The sequence below is a fragment of the Bos indicus genome, chromosome 15 (assembly GCF_029378745.1).
Source record: "Bos indicus isolate NIAB-ARS_2022 breed Sahiwal x Tharparkar chromosome 15, NIAB-ARS_B.indTharparkar_mat_pri_1.0, whole genome shotgun sequence".
Taxonomy (NCBI): domain Eukaryota; kingdom Metazoa; phylum Chordata; class Mammalia; order Artiodactyla; family Bovidae; genus Bos; species Bos indicus.
The window spans coordinates 83,975,235-83,990,186 of NC_091774.1; the positions used below are offsets into that span (position 1 = coordinate 83,975,235).

A 14,952-nucleotide genomic window follows, 5' to 3' on the forward strand; every position below is an offset into this window, starting at 1 on the left:
AAACCTCACTAAATCCCACACGACACAAATCCAAAGCAATTTTAAAGAGAACTTTCCAGAAACTAGGCCTATCGCTCGGCTGCCTGGTTCGAGGCAGGAGGCTCACCTGGCGACCTCTGGGTTCGGGTCCACGACCGTGATGACGAAACGGAAGAACAGGCAGCCCTTCCACCTCACAAAGTCCTCCTGCAGAGAGGAGGAGGACGCACACTTATTCCGCTGCTCAGACCCCGCCCCCGCCCCCCCCACCCCAACCAGGGGCCGCCGCTGGCAGGCCGCCCCGACGCACACCTGCAGGAGGCCCGTGAGCAGGAGCAGCGCCTGCTTCCGGACGAACGGGTTCGGGTCCTTCAGACACGTGCAGATGGTGGGGATGTATTTGTCCACCAGGGCCGTGTAGCGGACGCAGAGGTCACACAGGACGATGACAATGTTGTTGAGGACGTTCCCGTCTATGCCTACCTCCAGCTCCCGCACCAGGACGGGGACGCTCTCCTTTGCGAGGTCGTCGTGCTGTAAGCACAGCTTCCCTGTCCCCGAGAGACAGACCCCAACTCTACTCTCATTCACTGCCTCACAGGTTCTCCAGCTAGATCTTTCCAGGGATTTTATTTAGTTACAGTTAAAACATCACATCAACAATCACAAACAAAGAAGCCAAAGGCAGACAGACCCATACTAAATATTAAGATGCTCAAAATTCATACACTCCCCACCCCCAGGTTACACGAGACAGACACACTGAGATACTCATCTATGGCAGTACAAATGCCTTCTTCTAAGGTCAACATATGAATTTTAGAGTTTTCGACTTACCTGGAAAATAACCAATAAAATGTAACTGGTGATACTTATTTTTGATTATACACATAATCAATATAAGTAAAAAGTTTCGTAATGAACTTGAAACCTGAGCTAGGCAAACATGATTGTGTCCTTCCCTTCACTTCTCGTTCAGTCAGGAGAGGAAAGGATGCTGCTGAGTTTTGTGTCTGCACCTTTTTTTTTTTGGCCTGGAGAACACTTTGCTCTTATTTAGTTCTGAGATTTTAGAAAAATCTGATGGACAGACAGTGTAAAAGCACCACGGGAGCCCCCGTGTACTGACGGTGAGGGCCCTGCAGGGCTGCGCCCGCCAGGTTCAGATCACTGGCTTACTGGGGACTCCAGTAAGACTCCTCACTCACCCAGGGTGATGACGGCATGTGCTCTGACCACCGAGGGCATGACCACGCCCTGGACCTGGGAGAGGGGCTGGGAGGCCGGGGCCACACTGCTGCCCGGGGGTGCCTGGGGCCCTGCAGGAGGGAGGGGAGGTGGGCTTACTGTACCGCTCAGGGCGAGGCCAGCCCTGGGGAGGGGGTGGGGGGCTTACTGCACCACTGCTCAGGACGAGGCCCTGGGGAGGGAAGGTGAGGGGTGCTTACTGCACCGCTCAGGGCCAGGCCGGCCCTGGGGAGGGAGGGGAGGTGGGCTTTCTGTACCACTCAAGGCGAGGCCGGCCCTGGCGAGGGGGTGGGGGGCTTACTGCACCACTCAGGGCCAGGCCGGCCCTGGGCAGAGGGCATGGGGCGCGTCAAGGGCCTTACGAGGCTCTCTGCTGGGAGACGCGGCCAGGATAGACAGAATCAGGAGGGTGGTCCTCTGGTCCACTCTGGCTGGACAGAGCTGGGCGACGTCTCCTAAGGTGAAAACATACTTCACCTGCAAAGAGAATGGGTTCTGCAGTAAGAGTGCGGCAAAGGAAAACGAACTCGAGCGGGATGAAGGCGGTGTCAGCGGAGTTCTCTTTTTGTCCTGTTAATTAAACAATTGTCTTTTTCCTCCGAAACAAGACACGGCCATTGGAAAAACTCAGCCACTGCCTAAACTAGGGTGACCACATAGTTGTATCATCTCCCTCCAGATACTCCTGCAAGTCAAAGGGGCGCTGGCCAGCAGGTACACTGTGATAACAGGGATGAGCTCGGTGCTCCCGAGCAAACAGGAACACGGAGCAGCCGACTCACAATCCCGCCACCCACAAGACACCATCCTTGTTTTTCTGGATGACTTTCTTTTCCAAGTATTGTTATGGTCACAGGGCTTCATGCTTGCGTTTCTCCCACACTTACCAATCACACTAGGTTGAAGGTCGCAGTTCTAAATTTCAACATCAGGCATTCTTTCATGTCAATGTAGACAACAAATATGTTTGACAAATACACAAAAGTATGCTAAAAATCAAGAATGTCGTCAAAGCTTACCACGCTATCACCATGTGTCTACGTGACCGAATCCTTTGCTGTCTGCATCGTCTCCGACGCACAGCCCTGCACCCTGGGACAGCGCTCTGCCTCCTCAGAAGGGTCGTGCAGGACGAGGGAGCATAGAGCCTGCTACACACTTTAAATGCACTTTCAAATCGTCCTCCTGGTTAGCTTACTAGTAAGATTCCTCCTGGAACTCACTAAAACCTCAAGGCACCATTACTGTGTCTTTATTGAGGATGTTCAGCGTAATACTTAAGCAACACTGTTTTAATTATTCAATCATAAAAATACAAGGGTGATATTAACTAAACAGTAAAATGTTAAATAAAGACCTTTTAGAGTAAGAAAGCTAATAATGATATGTGTGCTTAGAGAGACCTGAACATACTGTATCTCAGTGGACTGATGGAATATTTGAATTATATTTAAATAAGAGTGAAGTAAATAATATATATACGGGAAACTTCTCCATATATTTTGACTGAAGGGTAGATTTTGGTGACATATTGAACAGGAAAAAAAGTCTTACTAAGGCAAACTCCCTGGTCATATTACACGTTTTTCTTAGACTGGGTAGGGAATCCCAGACTTATCAACAGAGAAAGACCCTCCAGAGAAGCCCTGGGTCTCGGCCACTCTACACACTGTGGCCTCTGACCCAAAACACCAGGGTTCCTATTGATTAGGATAATTCTAATTACTGAACTGGGAGCGTATTGATGTCTCAGCACAAAGGTTCTTCTCCTCCAAAATATCCAAACATAACCATCGACCCCCAGCTTCAAGTGCGAGGGGGAACTGAACTGAACAGGGGGAACAGGAGCTGCACAAACAGATGAGGAAAATGGCCAGTTTCAGCTGAGTGATAACCTAGCCTGAAAGGCCCTTACTGGACAGCGTCAGATGCCAGAACCAGAATCACCAATGTTTTGCTGACAGCCAGCCACTTGGATGAGAAAATAGGCCCCGTGTGCAAAGACTCAAAGGCACCTCTTCAAGATACAATTTCTAAAGCGGGTGCATGTCACACACTCTCACTGCTCCTGGGGCAGGAATTTCTCCAGCTTTCAAACATCTCTTCTTGTTTCACATGTGACCTGGGAACTGTTCTATAGTCTGATGTTCAAACCACTCAGCAGACACAGTAGACAATCTTAAAAAACATCAAACTCAAGCCCAAAGAAGCAAGAGTACTCTCTTCTCACCTGTTACTTCTGAGCTCACAACACACACTGTGTTCTCCCTATTGGATCAGGAATCTCACAGGACCCAACTGGGAGAAGCATTTGCCATCATTTCCCCCAGGTAGTAAGTGAGAAGAAAATGAATAGGTCACCAGTAAAAAATTCTAGAAAAGAAGAGTAAGCACCAGGCTAGGAACACCTTCTCCTGTTCACGGTGCTGCACACACACCACAGAGGCACTCACAGCCCTGCCGGCGCGGGAGGAGGAGGGTGGGGGGACGGCAGCCACTCACCATCAGGTCTTCTCTCATCCGGCCCGGCCCGTCCTCCTTCAGGATGATGTCGGAAAGGTGGCGCACGCAGGTGGCAAGCACATCCTCAGACGCCTGCACCAGTAACTCCTGTGGCAAGTCAAAGGTCACCTCTGAGGGGCGCCAGGCATCCAGCAGACTGCCCATGGCATACAACTCGCACAGAAGAAATGCTATGGCCTCCAAATGCATAAACTGGAAGCCATGAAAAATCCGAGCCATCATGGTTTTGCATCTTTGCTCTTTCTTTTAGCGACCTGGCAATACGAACTGGTTAAGTGGAATTCACAAAGAATATGTATACTCTTTCAAATACACTCTACATACTACATTTTGTATACGTATACATATTTTATATATAAAAGTCTTTTGCATATGTAAAGTCTTTCTTTCTACGTTTGCTCTATAAGAGGGAAAGACATCTACTCAGGAAGGTCTAGAGCCCGAATTTCTAAGAGATCTGTAACAGCAATGTTCCTCCAATGACAAACACATTGCAATTCTTCCGGCATATGTAGACAGTGAATTAACTGCTGTACTAAAGAGTGTATTTTAAATAAACAGACTAAAAAAAAAAAAAAAAAATAGTTGTTATCCTCCTGGAATGTATTCATTCAAGACAAGTTTTCAGAGTCTCTTGTTAGTGAAAGTGACTTCCAGGGGTCCCATCTCCAGCCCACACACCTCACCGCCCACAACTGGCTGCAGAGGGTCTCAGCTGCTCCCTATGACCTGGGTGTCACTAACACCCAGGCCGAGCCGAGCGGCTCCACAGTGTGACGGCCACCACACTGTCAGACAGTCGCTGTCTTTTATATCTTCAGTTTACTTTTAACGGGAGGACGATTACTTTACAGCACTGTGATGGTGTGTGCCATGTACCCACGTGAACCGGCCACAGGCTCACATGTGTCCCCTCCCTCTGAGACCTCCCGTGCACCCCCCTCCCCTCCCACCCCTCCAGGCGGCCACAAGCACACGCTCTGGGCTCTCTGCACCACAGAGCAGCTCCCCCTGCTGTCCATTCCACACACGGTGGTCTCCACGCTCAGCGCCGCACTCTCACGCCCTCCCACCCTCTCCCTCTCTCAGGGTCGTATGTCTGCGTCTCCTTTGCTGCCCTGTAAATGGCATCATCAGTACCATCTTCCTAGATTTTACTTTTTTTCTCAAGTGCACACAGAACATTCTCCAGGAGAGATCACATCCTGGGCCATAAATCAAACATTAGTAAATTTTTAAAAAGTGAAATCATTTCAAGCATCTTTCCTGACAATGCTCTGAGATTAGATATCAATAACAGAGGGGAAAAAACTATAAAAAATACAAACACATGGAGGTTAAACTATGCTTCTAAATAACCAACAGATCACTAAAATAATCAAAAAGGAAATCAAAATATGCTTAGAAACAGATGACATGAAAACACGATGACTCAAACCTGTGGGAGGCAGCAAAAGCAGGGGTGGGAAGGCAGTTTATAGCAGCACAAGCCCACCCCAAGAAACAAGAGATACATCAAGCAAGTAACCTAACCTTACACCTACAGCAACTACAAAGAGAACAAAAAAAACCCCCAAAGTTAGTAGAAGAAAGACATCATAAAGATCAGAGCAGAAAGAAATGAAAAAGACATACAGGAGACTATAGCAAAGATGAATAAAACTAAAAGCTGGTGCTTTGAGAAGATAAACAAAATTGACAAACACCAAGGCTCATCAAGAAAAAAAGGGAGAAGACGCAAATGAATAAAATTAGAAATGAAAAAGTTACAACAGACAACAGAAATACAAAAGATTCTAAGAGACTACTATGAGCAACTACATGCCAATAACATGGAGAATCTGAAAGAAATGGACAAACTCTTAGAAAAGTATAACCGTCCAAAATGGAACCAGGAAGAAACAGAAAATATGAACAGACCAATTACAAACATGGAAATCAAAACTGTAGTAAAAAAATCTTCCAATAAATAAAAGACCAGGACCAGATGGCCTCACAGGTGAATTCTACCAAAATTTAGAGAAGAGCTAGCACCTATCCGGCTCAAACTCTTCCAGAAAATTGCAGAGGAAGGAAAACTCCCAAACTCACTCTATGGTATCAAAATCAGACAAATATACCACAAAAAAACAAAGTTATAGGCCAGTATCACTAATGAACATAGATGCAAAAATCCTCAACAAAATTGTAACTAACAGAATCCAACAGAACATTAAAAGGATCATATACCATGATCAAGTGGACTTTATCCCAGGGACTCCAGGATTCTTCAATACATGCAAATCAATGTGATACAAAATATTAACAGATTTAAAGATAAAAACCAAATGATCATCTCAATAGATTCAGAGAAAGCTGTTGACAAAATTCACCACCCATTTATGATAAAAACTCTCGAGAAAGCATGGTGGTGGTGGCTCAGTTGTGTCTGACTCTTGAGATCCCATGGACTGTAGCCCACCAGGCTCCTCTGTCCATGGGGTTCTCCAGGCCAGAATACTGGAATGGGTTGCCATTTCCTTCTCCAGGGGATCTTCCCAACCCAGGAATCAAACCTGGGTCTCCTGCATCTGCAGGCAGATTCTTTACCAACTGAGCTACAAGGGAAGCCCAAAAGTAAGCACAGATGGAACATACATCAACATAATAAAGGCCAGATATGATAAACCCATAGAAAATACTATTCTCAATGATGAAAAAAAAAGCATTTCATCTAGAATCAGGAACAAGACAAGGGTGCCCACTCTGCCGCTATTAGTCAACATACTTTTGGAAGTCCTAGCCACAGCAGTCAGAGAAAAAAAAGAAATAAATAAAAGGAATCCAGATTGGAAAAGTAAAAACTTTACAGATGACATGATTCTTTACATAAAAAACCCTAAAGATGCCACCACAAAATTACTAGCACTAATCAATGAACACAGTAAAGTCGCAGAACACAAAATTAATACACAAATCTCTTACACTCCTATACACTGACAATAAAAAATCAGAAGGATACTCACTTCTGTTTCAGGACTTACTCTACCACGGAATTACCTGTTAACATGTGGGTCTCCCCCACTGCGCGGCAGGGGCCTTAGGAATGGGCAGTCTGACCATCACCCCAGGTAGCGCCCAGCAGCTCAACCACAAGGCGGTACTCAAAGTTTGCCAAACTGCTGGCAAATCACCATCACAACCCAGACTTCTGCAGCTGACGTGGCCTGATGCGTGTGCATGCTCCTGCTGCGCTCTACAGATCAATAGCACAACCTGGAGCTTCTGGAATGCACGTGCTGTGTCCCAGTCATCTGGGTCCCCAGGCCCCGGGTGCTACTGAGAGGAAGACTTCAGAGGCTGGTGAGCTGCCGGTCAGCCCGCCCACCTGCCCGCCTCGGGCTCTGTCCCCACAGGCGCTCCCGCCCTGCCTCCAGCTCTGCCCTGAGCACTCCCGCTGATCAGAGCCGTGTCCAGAGGCGAGTCTGTCTGGTCTAGGCAGACCTCAGAACGCTTTTTCTTCAGTTTCCCAAAGTCTGTCTTCTTGCAATTTCCACCTACTGGTCCAAACCGGTCCTAAGTGACCGAGTCACTCTGACTGTCGTCTGGGTCTCCGGTCGCATGTGCATGCAGCCAGGCCGACTGCTGCCACACGCTTCCTCCTCCAGCTGCACACGCCAGGCCCCTCAGCAGCCCCGGCTAGCCTGCTCTGACCCCTCACTGCCGCTCACCGGGTCTCACCCACCCTGCTCTGATGGCTGTCCTGAGACAGAGGACGGGGCACTGGTCTCAGACTCACCCAGTGCAGACAGCAAGACCACACCTCTGCTGCAAACCCAGGGCCACTCACAGCGTCCACGCCTGCGCCCACTGCTGACTGCGGCTCCACAGCACCGTCAGCTCACGGCCGCCGACAGAGCAGCCACGCCCACAGTCCTGGCCTCTGGCTCGGTGGTCGTGTGTTTGGTACCTGTTTTTCTCCATAAAACACAGGATATTCATTTATAGACGAAGAAGAAACAGAGGTATGGCTCTGGTCACCTGGATGGAAATCACCCCCAGCTGCTGGGACGTATCGGGCCTCAGTCCCTTGTCCACCATGCTGTGGGGGCAGAGCCAAAACCCTGCCTTCTCCTAACACAGCAGTGAGCTCCACACTCTTCCAGTCTCATTTCTACATGAGAAGAGAACTCAGCCTTCCCCACAGACGAACAAGGACCCAGCTTACTGTTCTGAGCACCGGGGCCTGTGGCGGGCAGACAGCACGTCCTCTCAGCCCGGCTCCGCCCAGGGCAGACCCTCCTCCAGCCAGGGCTGGGGACCCGGGGTCTGAGCCACAGGCCTGGCTCCACACCAACAAGCAAGGCGCCTCGGACGCCAGCAGGATGGCACCCTCAGCACTGGCCACAACAAGCAAGGCGCCTCGGACGCCAGCAGGATGGCACCCTCAGCGCTGGTCACACACGCCCTGCTTTCCCTGTGGCACTCTTCCCTCATTATCATCTTTTTGTTTTGTTTTTACCTGTTTTCTGTTATTCACACATGCTGCCTACTTAGGGAATGTTCCTTATTTAAAAGGTTTTCACACACTTTCTTGGATCAGAGATAAATGGTTAGAAATAAAATAAAAGAAGTATTTCTTTTCACCAAGAAGTGTCAAAAAGTTTAGTAAGGAAAATCCCAGACACAGAAAGAGCTGGGCATTTTTAAAATTAAGTAAATTTCAACCTGCTCATACCCTAAGCAAAAAAGTTACACTATGCTGCCTTACTATACCTGTTAACTTATGAGGGAAGGACTTTTTAAAAGGAGCTTATACAAGAAAAGGAAGCATAGGAAGGTGGCAGGTAGCTCAGATGAAGCAATAATGTTTTTATTCTAGGAAATGTAAATATATTGGTTGGCCATAAAGTTCATTTGGGTTTTTCCATAAGATGTTACATAAAAACAAGAGCAAACTTTCTGGCCAACTCAATATTTCGGCAATTATCTAATTTCATTATTTAGATAATTCATAATTATCTAAAATCATTATTAATAACCCCCAGTCCTATACTGCTTCATCATGATTAGCACTGTTTGGAAGTGTAATCCAGGCATACCTGGTGGCTCAGACGGTAGAGAATCTACCTAAAAAGTGGGAGACCCGGGCACGATCCCTGGGTTAGGAAGATCACCTGGAGAGGGAATGGCTGCCCACTCCAGTATTTTTACAGAGAATTCCATGGACAGAGAAGCCTGGCGGGCTACAGTCCTCGGGATTGCAGTGAGTCGGACGTGACTGAGCAACTAACACTTTCACTTTCTTCACTTTCAGGAGTATATTTCATGACAAAAACTGAATATATGGTAATAAGATGACTCATTAGAGATACTGAAATGGAGAGCACTCAGAAGTTAACCTCTTCCGACACTGCAGAGCTAGTGAATGATGGCTGAGATTAGCTGCCAGTGTCGGTGAGAAGTAAACCTTGGAGGTTTTCTCTGACCTTGTTTATTTGGAGGCGTCTGCAGTTTCTTTCCTGCTTCCCAAGCGCTGACAAGGAGGTATCCTGGGTGTCAGGCAGAGGAGAGTAGCATATGTCATACTGAGGGGGCCAGAGACTTGCACCACAGAGATAAAGTACTCTGCTGTGTTAAAAGCAGATACTCTGAATAAGTGAATCTGTTGACATTTTCTCATAAGAAAATGTTCCATATTCCAGTTCCATACTTATGCTCTTTTGAAAAGTTTTGAGACAGAAAGCTTGATATCATCTCATGTCTTTGAGGCTTATAGTCAATTTGAATAGGAGCAAATTAATCTCATTTAAAAATTATATTATTCAGCATTAGCATGGATAATAATATTTATTTTGCTTACATGTAAAAATTAGGCAGTTTTACTCCATGTACTCTGTCTTAAAGCATATTCATGTATTTAAAAAAAAAAAGAAGTTAACCTAATCCCCCGTCTCCCACAGAACACTGGTCTGTGAGGGAGCTTCCAGAGGGCCTGTCAGCAGGAAGCGCTGGTACCAGAGACATTAGGGGGAAATAACACAGAGATCTACCAAAACCTTCTGGCCTGGGGGGGGAGCCCCGACCAGGAGGAGGGCGCTTACACACCCTGGGAGGGAGGGGGGAATTGAGGCAGGAGGGGCCACCAGGCTACTGCGAGCACCCAGCCTGAGAGGATGAAGAGACAGCCTTGCAGCTTCCATCTTGGGACCAGGGGCCCAGCAAGCGCGCCTCCTAGAACACACGGAAGAACCGTACAAGAAAGATCTTAATGACTCCAATGACAATGATCGTATCACCACTCACCCAGAGTCGGACAGCCTGGAATGCAAGTCAAGTGGGCCTGAGGAAGCATTACTACAAAGCAAGCTAGTGGAGACGATGGAATTTGGGCTGAGCTATTCAAATTCTAAAAGATGATGCTGTGAAAGTGCTGCACTCAATATGCCAGCAAATTTGGAAAACTCAGCAGTGGCCACAGGACTGGAAAAGGTCAGTTTTCATTCCAATCCCTAAGAAAGGCAATGCCAAAGAATGCTCAAACTGTTGTACAATTGCACTCATCACACACGCTAGCAAAGTAATGCTCAAAATTCTCCAAGCTAGGCTTCAACAGTATGTGAACCAAGAACTTCCAGATATTCAAGCTGGAGATCAAATTGTCAACATCTCCTGAATCATAGAAAAAGCAAGAGAATTCCAGAAAAACATCTACTTATGCTTACAAGAGAAGGAAATGGCAACCCACTCAGTATTTTTGCCTGGAGATTCCCATGGACAGAGGAGACTGGTAGGCTACAGCCCACAGGGTTGCAAAGAGTCAGACATGACTGAGCAACTTCACTCACTCATGCTTTATTGATTACGCTAAAGCCTTTGACTGTATGGATCACAACAAACTGTGGAAAACTCTTAAAGAGATGGGGCTACCAGACTTCCTGACCTGCCTCCTGAGAAACCTGTATACAGGTCAAAAGGCAACAGTTAGAATCGGACATGGAACAACAGACTGGTTCCAAATTGGGAAAGGAGTATATTCCAAGGCTGTGTATTGCCACCCGGCTTATTTAATTTATATGCAGAGCACACCATGCCAAATGCTGGGCTGGATGAAGCACAAGCTGGAATCAAGATTGCCAGGAGAAATATCAATAACCTCAGATATGCAGATGACACCACCCTTATGGCAGAAACTGAAGATGATCTAAAGAGCCTCTTGATGAAGGTGAAAGAGGAGAGTGAAAAAGTAACTCAACATTCAGAAAACTAAGATCATGGCATTTGGTCCCATCACTTCATGGGCAAACAGACAGGGAAACAATGGCAACAGTAACCGACTTTATTTTCTTAAGCTCCAAAATCACTGCAAATGGTGACTGCAGTCATGAAATTAAAAGACGCTTGCTCCTTGGAAGAAAAGCTATGACAAACCTAGACAGCATACCAAAGAGCAGAGACATTACTTTGCCCACCAATGGTCCGTATAGTCAAAGCCATGGTTTTTCCAGTGGTCATGTAGGGATGTGAGAGTTGGACTATAAAGAAAGCTGAGAGCCAAAGAATTGATGCTTTTGAACTGTGGTGTTGGAGAAGACTCTTGAGAGCCCCTTGGACTGCAAGGAGCTCCAATCAGTCTATCCTAAAGGAGATCAGCCCAGAATATTCATTGGAAGGACTGATGTTGAGGCTGAAACTCCAATACTTTGGCCACCTGATGTGAAGAGCTGACTCATTTGAAAAGACCCTGATGCTGGGAAAGATTGAAGATGGGAGGAGAGGGGACGACAGAGGATCAATGGTTGGATGGCATCATCGACTCAATGGACATGACTTTGAGCAAGCTCCAGGAGCTGGTGAAGGACAGGGAAGCCTGGCGTGCTGCAGTCCATGGGGTCGCAAAGAGTCGGACACGAACCAGTGACTGAAGTGCCCAGGATGCATGCTTCCTAGAAGACAGTGGTGCCCAGAACCAAGGAGGTGACCTCCTGAAGGTGCTGTGTCTTTAGCAGCCAAGGTCTCCTTGGGAAATGTCAACTGCTTGTCAGATGGGTGCTTCCTTAGAGACCTAACTGCCCTTCCAGGCTGGCTGAGGAGCACGCCCCAGCCTCAGGGCAGAGCGCTCTGTCTCCACGTGGACGAGCGACAGCCGCACACGAGTCTGTAGTGTACCTGCTCCTCCGCTGGTGTCCCTGCAGTTGCCCGGCACAGGCTTTGTAAAGTGTCAACAGCTGGGGAGATCAACATTGTCGACCAGCAGAATCCATTCAGCTTTTTCTTGAGAACATCTAAAAAGAGTCAATTCCCTCCAGGTTTTTAACTCTCAAAATAAAGTGAGAGGCAAGCCTTTTCACGACTCCCCGGCAGACACTCACCTGCCACCATGTCCCGGGTGCTCTGAGGAAGGTGCTTGGCGATGTGCCGGATGACACACAGGATGTGCCCCAAGGTGTCTTCACTGGGGCTCTGCTGGCTGGGGAGAGGGCGGAGAAGAGTCAGCGCAGAAGCCCGGGAGGCGCTGCTGCCCACACAGCACTCTTCTTCAGGATTATGGAGGGAGGGGGGGCCTGGTCCACAAGCCAAGTGGGGGAACGCGATGGCACCTACTGTACTTGGACAATCAAAGCTTAACAGTGATTCCATTTTCCCTCTTGGTTTTTACACCAGAATTTAAAGGAAAGACACATGTACACAGCTATGAGAGGGCCCACTTCCTCAAGACACAAGCCCTGTGTCCAGGACTCCCTCACGTCTGGTGGCAGCTCCGTGACAAGCGTGCGAACCTGCTCATCCTCTCCCAGGCCTCGATGACAGTGGAGTAGTCCGGCATGGGCGACGCGCCAGCCACCTTGGCGAGCAGCATCCAGGCGGGCGCAGAGTGCTCCTTTTCCGTGTGGGAGAGCACGTTGTTTACAAAAGTGGGGGAGAATCTATCTTTCCGGGACCAGATATGAAAAGCCTTGTTTAAATAGCAGCTGGAAAAGAGACAGAAAGCAGGATTGTGACTGTGAGTACACCAGCCTCCGACCACCCCACAGTCCAGGGTATGGGCTTCTGCAGCAGCCTCTCCTCCAGTACAGCAGCCACACAGGGGTTCCTGCCCAGGGGCACGTCTGATACCAACCGAGGTGTCCTTCCAAATGCTACGACACCAAGTAAGGTATATTAGCCCACCTCCTCCCCAAAGTTTTTACTTTTAAAGGGAAGAATAAAGTTTCAGAATACACGTGAAAGTGAAGCTGCTTAGTCGTGTGCGACTCTTTGTGACCCCGAGGACTGTAGCCTACCTGGCTCCTCCCTCCATGGGATTCTCCAGGCAAGAGTACTGGAGTGGGTTGCCATTTCCTTCTCCAGGGGATCTTCCTGACCCAGGGATCAAACTCGGGTCTCCCGCATTCCAGGCAGACGCTTTAACCTCTGAGCCACCAGGGAAGAATACACATGAGACCCTCTAAAACTTGTATGTACACATATGTGGTAGGATGCCAATAATACATACACCCAGAGCTTATGAGGTTTTAGTGACAAAACACGTACACAATGCCCTTTTTCAATGGAAGGACTGGAGAGAAATAACATCCCAGAGGTGAAATATGGTGGTATTAAAGGAGCTCAACTTTGCTATGACCTGTCAAAACCACGCAGAATTACATATTTCAAAGTCTTCTAAAAGAAAACAAAAAACTCTTCTGATATGTTAAAGTGTCTGTGTGTGTCACTGCTGCTTTTAGACCATTTCTTGCTTTATTTTTTCCCATAGCAGTGAGTGACATGACTCATGAGACCAATGTAACATTTTATATTTAAGTGGAAAAACAAATACATTCCTTCCGCAAGTAATTTCTTCTACTGCTAGGAACGCACGCGTGCACGCACATGCACACACACAAACACACACACACTCAGATTAGCAAAACTTTTTCATTAAATGAAAAAAAACAATTCTCAAAGCGTGCAGAGGGTGACTACAAGAAATAAACACACCCATACACAGTAAGCATATGCATATAAATGAATGGTTTGCATTTATAAATTAGCTTTTATCTAAAAAATCTATCTAGAGTTTTACTGCAAATGACTAACATGATTCAAACCTGACTGTTGTCCAAAACCAAGATACAGTGAATTGACAAATATTTTTAAAATTTATCTACAAGAATCACACAGAATATTAAATGACATTTACTACAAGAAGCCAACAGAATGGGAAGAAGTGTCCTCTGAACTTAAGAGTTTCAAGAGCTCAAATCCAGCTCCTCTGGAGGGTGGTCACACACACCCTCCACCAGCGCTGAGCTGTCCCCAAAGGCCCCCTGACTGGACCCAGTCAGTATCAACCCACTGCAGTCACAAGAATGCAGCTCAGCAAACACCACCTGGGCTTCCTGAAAAGCACAGCTGGCTGCTAGCCTGAGACCCACCCAATGCACCCTCGGGGCCCCTCTCCCTTACACTGCAGTCCACTGTCTCACCGGTACACTAATTCCTGTGCGTCTATCACGCCAGATGCTGACGCTGAGAAGCTCTGTTCCACATCCTCTGCTCCAACCTACAGCCGAGCCTGGTGACTCCCTCCACCACCAGAAGTGCCAAGAGCAGGCATTTAAAGCAGGGCTCCAGGCACAGCACTCCCCTGCCCTGGCTGGCCCCAACTCTGCTTGCCGGGCCAGAAATCCCCCAGCAGCCCTGTCATTTAGGATCCGAGAGGGTCAGGCCTCAGTCTTTGTGCTGCCATTTCCTGCCTGGAGACCCTCACCATCAGGCCGGTCTAGCTCATCTCAACTCTTTCCACCTCCAGAGATGACTGCAGTCATGCCACCATCAACAGGAAGCCACTCTAAGCCAGACAAAGAAAAGGAGATAGAAACCATATAGGGGAAAGAAAAAAACAGAAAAGAAACTTCTAGGAATTATCTGGGAAAACATCTACATAGCCTACAGGATATCTATAGGAAAAGATCTATAGGAAAAACCTATATAACATCTATAGGAAAAAATTCTTTTTTTTTTTTTTAATTTTATTTTATTTTTAAACTTTACAAATTGTATTAGTTTTGCCAAATATCAAAATGAATCCGCCACAGGTATACATGTGTTCCCCATCCTGAACCCTCCTCCCTCCTCCCTCTCCATACCATCCCTCTGGGTCGTCCCAGTGCACTAGCCCCAAGCATCCAGTATCGTGCATCGAACCTGGACTGGCGACTTGTTTCATACATGATATTA

General features: G+C 47.5%; 1 protein-coding gene across 4 annotated transcripts in view; it reads right to left on the bottom strand.

Moving 5' to 3' along the window:
• The window catches only part of NCAPD3 (non-SMC condensin II complex subunit D3), a 60,630-nt gene that overhangs the window by 14,442 nt on the left and 31,236 nt on the right, over positions 1–14,952 (bottom strand). For all 4 annotated transcript variants that reach the window (XM_019975430.2, XM_019975429.2, XM_019975428.2 and 1 more), the window contains exons 17-24: positions 12,510–12,701; positions 12,102–12,199; positions 11,899–12,014; positions 3,730–3,837; positions 1,590–1,704; positions 1,188–1,298; positions 292–530; positions 107–186 (exon numbers count right to left, since the gene is read on the bottom strand). In XM_019975430.2, the coding sequence (XP_019830989.2) occupies positions 107–186; positions 292–530; positions 1,188–1,298; positions 1,590–1,704; positions 3,730–3,837; positions 11,899–12,014; positions 12,102–12,199; positions 12,510–12,701 (1,059 nt within the window). The remainder of the gene's footprint in view (positions 1–106; positions 187–291; positions 531–1,187; positions 1,299–1,589; positions 1,705–3,729; positions 3,838–11,898; positions 12,015–12,101; positions 12,200–12,509; positions 12,702–14,952) is intronic.